This window comes from Propithecus coquereli, unplaced genomic scaffold, assembly GCF_000956105.1.
Source record: "Propithecus coquereli isolate 6110/MARCELLA unplaced genomic scaffold, Pcoq_1.0 Scaffold60, whole genome shotgun sequence".
In the NCBI taxonomy this organism is placed as follows: domain Eukaryota; kingdom Metazoa; phylum Chordata; class Mammalia; order Primates; family Indriidae; genus Propithecus; species Propithecus coquereli.
Genome location: NW_012151952.1, coordinates 875,042 through 886,581, shown reverse-complemented (window position 1 = coordinate 886,581; position 11,540 = coordinate 875,042). Strand labels below are relative to the sequence as shown.

The following is an 11,540-nucleotide window of genomic DNA, read 5'->3' as shown; positions in this document are numbered from 1 at the left end:
TATATTTTTTTTCTTCTACTGAAATTTATCTCTCTTGCTGACAGCTATCAAAACTGATGAGATTCAAAACTAGGATTCTCTCTCAATGAACATTTTTGTAAAGACTGGGAAGAGAAAGCTTCACCTTGCAGGCTGAATGCAGCTTCATTAAATAGGAAGAACAGACTAAACTTTCTGCCTTTAAAGTTTATTGGTTATAATATTTTTACAAAAACATGATTACTTCCCAAAGTAAGCTATCAGCAGACAATAATTCTCTTCCCCTCACCCTGTTGACCAAGAAATTCTATTGTTCGATGGAATCCTCTATATTGGAGTCTCTGCTCCTCTATTTGAAGATGAGCTATGTTCCTTTTCACTACATCTTTGACTTCGATACCAGAATCCCATCACCTTTCTCTCCTTAGCACATGCACAACAGAGGAGTTCACTTTACCTTCAAATCTTTTCATATCCCCCCATATTTCTCAGGTGCAGTGAAGGCAGGTGGAAGAGATAAGAAGGAATTGCTGAGATAGGCTTTTGCACATTTCTTCATGCAGCAAAACGTTGTCATTATCTATTTCTAGTACCTCAGTGGCAATGACAGTCTATAGCTTGGGAGGAACCCATCCTTTGCAATTAGGATGATACGCTTCTGAGAATTATCTCAATTAAGAGAGTTTTTTCACTAAATAAGTGATGACTTTGCAACCCAGAGAAGCAATATGCTGGTTCCCAGTGAGTGACTAAAGGACTCGGGGTCAGAACCCCACACTCTTGGCTCAAAAGCCAGAGTATTTTCTGGAATGGTTACCATGATGCACGGAAAACAATTTTCCATCAGATTAATTCAAGACTCACACATTTTTTTCAAAGCAACAGTATTTCTGTTACACCATTCAAAAATTTAAACACTATCCGACCATTTTATTTGAGGGTTTGAACATGCTTCTTTCATCCTAAAATGTCATCCACAACCCCCTTTGGGTCAGCCTTCTCTGGCTAACTCCTAAATCTTACCTTTGGGGCTCAGTTAAGCATCTATCTTCTTCCAGAATCTTCTCTTACAGAGTCTCCCACCCAGGCTGTGTTCATTACTCACTTATGTATTTCTATTCTTTGAAAGCAGAGAATTTTTTTTTTTGCTCTGTTGTTGTTGCTACTATAAATATTATTTATCTTTATCCTGGAATAGTACCTGCCACAAAGAAGGTACTCAGATACATACACACTGCATAAGCATAAGTCATATCACCAGGTTTCTTATCCCAGTTTTCTCTCCTGTACAGTTAGCTCATGATAGCAAATTAAGGATCACTTCAGAAAATCTGAATTGTAAAAACTTTCAACAGTTTCACTGTACCAACTACAGCCTTAGGGTCATTAATGTTTGTATCATTACCACATTATTTTTAAATTCCATGTGCCTTTATTTAACCTAGTCTTTTTTGGGCACTGCCTTGGGTATAGAGTATTGAATGCCAAATGCAACGTACTGTTTACCTTCTAAGAATCTGACTTTCCAGTGAGAGGAAAGCTAGGCAGATGGTTACAATGAAATGCAACAAATATGTGATATAGTTATGCACAGGGTGTTGTGGAACTTATGGAAGAGACATTCCTAATTATATTAATAAAGCTTGAAAGCTAACAACAGAAGTCAAGTCTGTCTAGATTAAATGGAAAAATAATCTGTATAAATTATGTTGAATAATTTGCAGAATGACTGGAGATACCAGTGAACCAAAATCAGAAAATAAGCAGAAACAAAGCCCCCCACCAAAAACCCCAAAACCAAAAATACAAAAAGAACAACAACAACAAAAACATAAAAAAGAAAAAAAGTGACCCACAAAATATCCTGCAGAACCAAGCTAGCTGGCTGGGCACTGCTGCAGTTTCTCCTGGAAATGGGAAGTTGGAGATTATACTACTGTAGCCAACTGATGGGGTTGGTTACCACATCTACCCATGAAACATGGCTGTTACTGCTGCTGCTGTCAGCAAAATGGGTTTTCCATTGGGCCTGTTTTTTTATGTTTTAGATCTTGATTCATTTATGGTGAGTACATCTGATTAGCCAAGATTGGGTTAACAACTGTGCCCTCGCTTCAGGGGAGGCTGGGAACATGAATATCTGGCCTTATTAGTGCTACAGTGATACAAAGGCTTGTTCTCTCATCAAAACTTGTGTAATTGATCACTCCCTATTAACTTATTAGTAAAGATACGTGTAAAAATGTTGTGCTGTTAAAAATACAAATGTTTATATCACAAGCCAAAATAGGATCATGAGGGATGACTGGGTAAGAGACAGCTTTCTCCGATGTGTTACATTTTAAAAAATTAAACTGGAGTTAGCTGGTGGTCCAGGGAGAAAGCAGAGCATTTACAAAGGTATAGAACATCCTGATGCCACAGAGGTTGAATGCAGTGGGGAAACTATATATATATGTGGGGGCTAGAGGTGGGAATTAAAGAGGGTAAATATGGGAGTGAGATTGGAGATTAGAGCATACACCAGGTCATGGGAGACCTTATATTCCATGCTGTACATCTTTTCCTTAATCCTCTATGGAATAGGAAGTCAGGAAGAGATATTGAAATGACTGTATATGTGTTTCAGAAAGATCATCTACATAGCTAAATAGGAACTATGTTGGAGGGGTTATTCTGGAAGAGCGAGTAACTAAAACTATAAATCAAGGTGGATAAAATGGGTCCTCGAGCTAGGCAATTGTAATAATGACAGGGAGAAGGCGACGTACTCAAGAGGTGCTAATAAATTGATCATGGGTTAAAATCTAAAGTGTGCTGCTACCCATGGAAGATACAAAAATACATCAAATACAAAGTCTTTGCTGGAGGAACATACACTTTAGTTTTAAACACACCTAGAGATAAATGATATTATAAGAGTTTTTGTGATTTTGTGTCCTGACGTTAAGTCCTCAAATGTTTAATATCTGTATTTAAGCTAGGACCCCCAAACACCTTGTTAGGGATAGAGTCTATCTAGTTATTAAAATGTGTCAGAGTTTTTCATACTGATCATGACACAGACAGGATTCTCAGGTATGAGGAATTATAGTCTTGCTGTCCCAAACTGCTGTTAGTTTTTATGGGAATGGCAAGAGGGAAGAATAGTGCAGACTCGGGGTAAGGGCAAGTGTAAGAAACCACAGCAAAGAAATCCAGCGCATATTTTTTTTGTGGCCTACACACAAATTACATATTATGAGTGCTTCCTCTACATGCTTTCTCTTTTCCTAAAGAGAAGGAAAAAGGAAAAAAGGCAAAGGAAAAAATATGATTCTTCCTTTTCTCCTTCCCTTAGGGTGTAATGATTAAATGTCTTCTGCACTCCAGGAATTATGCTAGATCTTAGGAACACAAGACAATGTCCTTGCCCTCATGGAGCTTAGAATAAGCTGGGGAGACGGATGATTGGCAACGCATACAATGATATAGAACATCCCACGTGTGAAGCGGAGAGGCACACAGTGCTATGAAATCCCATAGTAAGCAAATCCTTCTAGGTCCTGAGTTCTAAAACACTGAAGTTCAGATAATAATTAATAATGGTCAATTAAATCTTCATCTAAGCATTCTAGAAAAGAAGAGTCTAGGCCAAGGTGATGTATTAATTAAAAAGAAGTTGTAGAGTTTTTCTGAATAATAATTACTTTTTACAATCAGTTGAAATACAACTATATTAAGTGATTGTCATGAAATACCAAAGGATAGTTCAAATGTTCTTTTAGGCTTTGAAAAGTTGGTGTGTATGAAGACAGCCTGGCAGTAACAAATCACTACTGTTTGTAGCTATATTGTGAAGCAGGGTCCCTGGGATTCCCCCTGGAAATTGTCTGACAGACTGTAGGAGTCGTATGTGTAGTCCCCGTGCTTATAATCCTTGAATCACATTTGCTTCAGAGGATTTGGAATTTATTAGTGCCATATGCTATCATACACATTTACCTTGACCCACACTTAGGAAAAGAAGTTTTTCTGTCTAATTTAGGTCATTTTATGTTGACCTGAATTTTAAAGCACATTGGGAGTGAATTTTCCCTCATTCCCCGCAATATTAAGAAATAAATTGGTTTTTATTTTTTGCCATCGCATGTACACTCATTCAAATAAACAGGGCAATTTATGCAAATATAACTGTTTTACAAAATCTCATCATCTGAGAAAATCATGTTACAGTCCTCTTTGAAAGTTCAACAAGGAACAGCAACCATGCATATTTAAATCGGCCAAGAGTATGCGTGAGAGAAGAATTATTGAGGTTTTCTTTGACAGCTTAGAAAAATTGTGCCTAGACTTTCATGTTTTAAACCAATTATATGGCCCCTGTTAAAGGATGGCTTCTTTTCTCTGACATCGCTGTCTTGGTTTGTTCTATCAGAGAGCAACAGTGGAGAACTCACACACTCACTGTGACTATGTCGTGGTGGAGATGCTTCAGGCTTTGGTTTATAAGTAGCCTCTGCTTCAGGATTTAAGTTTAAAGTAAAATTTGGATCTAAAGCATTCTAAAAGAATGAAGCCATTTAAAATGAAGAATCACAATCTTGAAAGCCAAACTATTCAGAGAGCATGAAAATAAATCAGTCCAGCCTGCCAGCAGTACATAGAAACAGCATTGGGACTATGCACTTTCTCTCTCTCTCTCTCTCTCTCTCTCTCTCTCTCTCTCTCTCTCACTCTCACACACACACACACACATACACACACACACACGTACCCCATATACATAGGACAACTCAAATAGCTCGCTTCCTTTTCTTCTTATACTTCTTTTGTGGCCAAAGCATATTAATAAAAATAGTAACTCAGCTTATAAAATAAATGACCTTGTAATTACAACTAAAGGTAGATAACATCTATCACACTAGTTACTTTCAAAAGTTTCAAACTCAGACAATAACTCTGTTTTTTGGCAGGGAACCAGTGGGATGTGCTGTAATCATGTATTTTTGGGTACTGAAGCCTTCCCCATGCAACTTCTTATTTATTTTATCAATCTGATGGAGCAGGCATCATTAATCTCATTCCTTCTATGAGGAAGCTCAGGCTTGAAAAGTGAAATCATGTGTCAAACGTTTTGGAGTCAGGAAGCGATGGAGTCCATTATTCAAATCCAGATCTTTCTGACACCATAACCAGTGTGGTTGCTTATTTGAGCGCCACAGTGCTTCACCTACCCACACATATTGGCCTTGGATCCTCTTTGTGGGTTAGGTTCTAGAGTCAGCAGGTGAGGAAAAAAGTGAACATTTAAAGTTACCCTTGAGAAATCCCTAACCATGAATACTTCCAGATATTCCAACAGAATAAGTTTTTCTTTTATTTTCTTCTTATTACTTTTTTTTTTGGAACTAGAATATATTGCTGTTTCTTTGGACATCATAGGAAGAAGTTGGATTCTTTTTAGAGGTAGTGGGATATAAAAATGTATCTTTAAATACCAGAATCATTTTTGGAGAAGCAAGATATTCGTAGTATGAGAGTCCCACAGCAATGAAACTAACTGAATGAATCACGTTTTCTATGTTTTCTCTAGGTCATACACAGATTGAGTAGACTTATCCCACACCATTTAAATTGTAATTTTCTCCTCTCCTCTCTTCCTTCCTCTCTCCCTTCCTCCCTCTTTTCCTTCCTTTGTTCCTTCCTTCCTTCCTTTCTGGAGAGAAGGTATACTTCCTAAGCATATAAGTGAATTCATTTGAATTAATTGCACATATGATACGGTTCCAATGAATTTTATTGTAGATACATATCAAATACCAAAATACTTAGAAAAGCTAATCTTTGAGACATCACCATATCTTCAATGTTTTCTTGCATTTCTGCCGCACCTGCCAGCTTTTTACCTACTCTCATTCCTAAGGGAAAGCCTCTAAGAAGGAAAGATTTCATCCAAAATGGCTGCAACTGATTCAACCTTCATTCTTTGTGGCCCATTTCAATGTAGAATTAGCTAAAAATATAAGCTGATGAGTTCATACCATATTATGAGGGCTTTTCCTTTTTGTGGAGTCATTATAGAGCAAATATTGATATTACATCTTAAGTTTCCACCAAATGACACCAGGAAAAAATAACCATACGAAACTCACATACTCACCACTGACCTGTTTATACAGTATAATCTTTTATGTACACTCAGAGCAAACATTTGTTTTGATCCTAAGGCAAGGAAAGCTGTCCTTTATTGAATAATAACCATGATTTTGACCTCATGAACACTGTAAATCTTATAACTGAATGGACAGTATTCTTCCTTTGTTTTACCCAGCACAAAGTTCAGTGTTAAATTTGGGAGCCACTTTTAGCAATGATGTAGTGCAAGATGGCATCTGAACCTTATCTCTGAGCCATGGTCTTACTATTTTACCCATATTTTCTCTTCATCTTGTCTATTTTCTTCTTTTCTGATATTTTAGATATTTTTCCAAGTTAGCCTCCAGCCTTATTTTGATCAAAGCAGAATTCAAAGAAACAAAGAAAGAAATAAAAACAGAGTCATCAAAAATGATCAGGTGTCTTTTTGGGAATTCACGAAGTCAATTGTTAATGAGTCCTATAAATCACAGCATGCCACAAGGCCAGAGTTAAGATTTCTCTCCGATTCAGAAAGTTTCTAACTGAATTATAGCAGAAATTTTTCCCTTAGGAACATAGCAGCTGGGGCTACAGTATTAACTGAGACAGACATGGTCTCCTATTAGTTTTGGGGACAAGATAGGAAGACAAAACAAACAAGAAATTATACTAACTTATGATAAGGACTGCAGGGAAAACAAACTGAAAACACAAGGCCAAGCCAACACAACCAAGATAGTTTTAGTGAGTGTGTATGTGTTTGTGCTTGAACCTAGAAATGGTATTTAGGAGACTTGTCAATGACTAGGAGCTATCTGGTCAATAGTGTTAAGTCAGAAGAGAGAGAACAAGAATGACCCAGATTTCCTGTGAATTTTTGAAATTGTGGCTAACATGATGCACTTAATAAAAAACATGGGGTTTACACACAAGCCCTAGCTCCCTTCTTTTAGCATCCCATGTACAGATATGTCGACCATATGCTGAAGCTTTATATGTCTCAGTATGTTTGTAGTCTGACAGTCAAATGCTTACAGCTGTGTCCTCAGGATTTACGACATTGTTCCTTATGAAATGGACCTCTGTTTCTATTGCCATGCTTGTTTGTTTGCTTTTACAGTCAGTTAACTGTTCAGGTCAATAACAATTTGGATTGGATGAAATTCTTACAAACAAAACCAAGGACTTAATTTTAGCATAAGAACTGTATAGGACTATCCAAGCAAGTATATGTGTATATATTTCCTATACCGAACATATCCAGATATGGAAACCTGAATCTTTATTGTCAGGATTCCTAAGTGGGAGAATTTTGTCTCATTTTTCAAAATCCGTGCAGTGGAAGACAGCTGGCCAAACATTTGAACCTGTTACTTTCAATTTGAGCTAATAAATAAACATAAAAGAATCCTCTCCAAGTGCTTCTAAATAGAACTATCTTTCTCAAAATAATCTCAAGTTTGAAAGACTATTTGTCTAAATACATTCTACTGCCTGGATGATTCATTTAATTTTTTTTTGGTCAAGTCATTCAGAGGCATCACTGTCATTCTTCAAATCACAGTGGCACTGAGATTGGGTTCACATAATTCTAGACAATTCTCCCCATTTTGGAGAGAGACAGACAGGACGAGCATCCACAGAGAGGTGCATCTAGCCACATTTTCCCAAGTTTCCACATACAGTCTGGAATCCACCCTGTTACCTATTAGACAGCGTTATAAATGAGGACTTTGCAGGGCTTTGGGAATGTGAGAGTGGGGACAGGATGATTATTTATAGTGTTTATTTAATAAAGTCTGGAGAGAACCCTATAAACCACAGACATTTGAAGACGGTCAACTTGATCATCGCAATCTCTTCCTACCTGCCTCTTTGGAAATCTGCGTGAAGGACTCCACACCTTTCTCTCCATAACTTCCTTCAGATGCGAGAGTAGACACATAATTCCAGCCTAGGGCCTTTACAATGTCTACCATGGCCTGGGCTTGGAAGGAATCGGGTGGCACCACGCGAGAGAAGAAGTCATAGCGCCGGTCGTCACTTAGCTCGGGTGCCGTTGACGCATAGCTAATCTGGGGGATCTGCAAAGACAAGAAAGCACCGCGTGAGAGTGCACCATCAGCACGTGAGAGATTCATTCGTACTCGTGACGATTCTCTCATGACAAACACGGGGCTTCAGCTGCAAAGAGGACGCGTGTTTTGCCAAATATCACCTTGCAATTGTACACCAAACACTGTACTGCAATCATCCACTTCTTAGCAGCACAAAAGTATTGTCTTTTTTGCCCCGCCCTTTTATTTTCCCCTCTTAGGAAGATGAAATGAGATCAGCATAGGAATTACAAGGTCAGGGTCGGGTTGTTTGGGAGAAAAGGATTCATAACCATTCTAACAAACATTTTGTATCATGCTTTACTTCTTATAAAAATAGAAATAAAAACACAACAGCCTAACTCAGCTGTGACTAGAGATCGGTTTAGGTGACACAGCTTGGGAATATTGGTGGATATCGTCAACCATCTAACATTGATTGATTGCTGCTGGCCTGCAAGGAAATACCTAAGTAAGTTTCATGCACTGTCTAATTTATTCTTCGCAGGAGTGTTATAAAGCAGCTTTGTAACATTCTTAGCTCCAGGCAAGCGGGTCCCCACCCCAAAGCCTTCACCCGAGTGGTCCTTGCACTTTGGAGGGCCTTCTTAAAATTTTCAAATTCCCTTTTCGGTTTTGGATTGGAGCCGGCAGTCCTGTCTGGGTGGAGCCCGCAAGTGCCTCTGATTCCCGTCTTTTCCGTTTAGGGCCACGTCTGACCCTCTGCCCCACATGGCATTAACCAGATGTCCCGAGGAACTCTAGAACTTGTGCCAGCAGGGTGATCCTAGAGCCCCACAGAAGGACCCTAGGTAACAAATTACTCCCCTTAGTCAGTGTAGTATTTATTTCTTAGGAACATGTGAGGTAAGGCTACCTGAATAGTCCTAACACACTTATTTTACCTAAATAAAAAATGTATGTAGAAAAAGCTGCAAAAAAAAACTTTGCCTGGGATCTAAAATCCCCTAAGGACAGCCCTGAAGTAGCCACATATGAGGAACCTGGCTTAGGACCTAACCTCAGGACCCCTATGCTACAAAACACTGTAACAACACCCCGCCCCCCACCACCCACCTCTTTCTCTTTAGCAAGCAGCAGACAGTGATTGGTACAATTCACATACATGTAAGAATGATCCACCCTGACAAAATTCTGCTTGCAAACTCTTTCAGAACTTTTCCCTGTTTAATCACACCGATTTCTCCAGTATCTAAAGGTCAGTTTTGATCTTTGCTCAGACCAAACCCAACAGTCCAGTTTGGCCAACACATGCCAAAGCTATATTCAAGTTGACTTTTTGAGCCTTAAAAATCCTATTCACTGTTAGCCTATTTCTCTCCTTTCTGTGTAGTTTGCCTAAAGTGTGCCATTTGCCACTGTGTAAGGCTGGTGATCACCTGTGTAAAGATCATTTCCCCACCAACATTTCTTGGTCAGCATTAGGGTTGAGCCAGGTGGCCCTGATGGATGGCCCACCATCTTCATGCTGCCTGTCCATGGTGCACTTCCGGGCTATGACCATAGGAGGGCAGGCTTTCTGTCCCTGACTCACAACCCACAGCCCAAGCGAGAAAGCCTCTGTGACGGCTGATGGATGGGTCTTTACCGGAGCAACTCTTCAATTATAGGGGAGGTCAGGTGTAGTGGAAATAAAATAGGATTTGATGTTGACAAGATCTGGGATCAAAGCTTGGTATTTCTGTTTGATAGTGTTTACTTTGATGAAGTTATTTCACCTCAGTGAGTTGATGAGAGGGAGGAGTAATGAATGTGCATTGCTTAGCAGGATGCCTGGAACAGAGTGAGTGTTTAGAACATGGGGTAATAATAATCAAAGTAGAAAATAGTATGTTTTTCTTTACTACAGTTACCCAGTGCCCACGTTTGACTCCCCAAGTTTTGTGCAACGTTGTCACATTCTCCTTCTTGTCCAACGGCAAGACAATATTTTTACATATTCCTATCATTACTGCTTTAGAAGTAATATCTACTATTTAGTTAACTCTTTATTTTGTGCCAGTCATGTTCTAAAAGTTTTATATGCATTGCCTTATCTAATCATCAGCAAATACCCATACTACACCACATTAGACTATGTTATACTGATAGTAACTTGTTTTACAAAAGAGGAAATTGAGACTTGGAAGCAGAACATGACCTTGCCTGAGGTCACAAAGCTGTAAAAGAGAGAGTGCTGTTCAGATCCAAAACTGTCCATTGCAAATGTCTGAACTCTTACTTACAGAAATGATACTTTGCCGAATTGTTGCTAAAATATTTTAGAAATAAGCATAAAACAAGAAAGGCCAGTAGATTATTAGAGTCCAGGCCAATTTCTGTTCACAGCATTGACTACATAGCCACTAAAAGTTGTTTTCCTGGTCAGTCTTAGACTGCTGTTCAAACATTTTGTTTAAACGCCTTGGAAAAGCTTATATGAATATCTTAATAGAATGAGTTACCTATGTGTCATCTGTAGTTCAGAGGTTACAAGTTTTGAGTAAAGAAAATATCAACTGAATAAAGGCTTTGGGTAGAAAAATACAGGGAGGGAGGGAAGGAGGGAGAGAGAGAGAGGCTTTCCCTCCCAAGAAATAAAAAGGAAAGAAGCCAAGCATGTCAATACATTTCCATCAGTTTCAACTTGTGGAAATGTAAAAGCTTCATGCTGTTGCGCAGATGCCTTCGCTGCCAAAATCCCTTTCTACCTCTGAAAGAGCGCTAATAAAGACACATCCACCCTCGACTTGAATTTGCATTCATGTAGCTGCTGTAAAACATCAGAATTGTGAAGTGCCTCAATGCAAATGCATTTTCTAGACTGTGCCCCAAATTTTAGTAATGAAAATCCTGGTGAAAGAGATTTCTTTCCTCATTACCATGCACCCTTCAAAAATGATTGCTATCTGTGGTCTATCCCTTCCAGTGTAAATAAAAAATATCTCCTGGCCTAAGATTCCTATTTCCCTTCAGGCTCATGTACACCCTCTATCCAGTGATACTCATTGCTACACAATGCATGTAATGATGTAAGAATAAGGAATGAAAGACCAAATGGATTTTTAGTTTTGAGAGTTAAACATGGCTTTATAAGAATATCCCTCCTAGTAATAGAGATGAAGGACTGGAAGAATTTATGTACCATATGAAATATAGTGATATCTATTTATTTCGCTCTTATGCAGCATATTTAGTTACTTGTTTTCAAAGGAATGTTTAAGCCTATATAGTAATTATTTTGAGATGTGTGTTATAACTGGTACATACAACTGATCCAATGATTATTAGTCATCTTTAGTGATTAACCTCCACACTCTCCTTGATATCCAGCTGAACTTATTC

The 11,540-nt window shown here is 38.5% G+C and overlaps 1 protein-coding gene across 1 annotated transcript in view; it reads right to left on the bottom strand.

Annotated features, from left to right (window-relative positions):
* GRM7 (glutamate receptor, metabotropic 7) overlaps positions 1-11,540 on the bottom strand; it is a 1,039,395-nt gene that overhangs the window by 692,753 nt on the left and 335,102 nt on the right. The window contains exon 2 of the mRNA XM_012659244.1: positions 7,967-8,183. Coding sequence (XP_012514698.1) covers positions 7,967-8,183 — 217 coding nt within the window. The remainder of the gene's footprint in view (positions 1-7,966; positions 8,184-11,540) is intronic.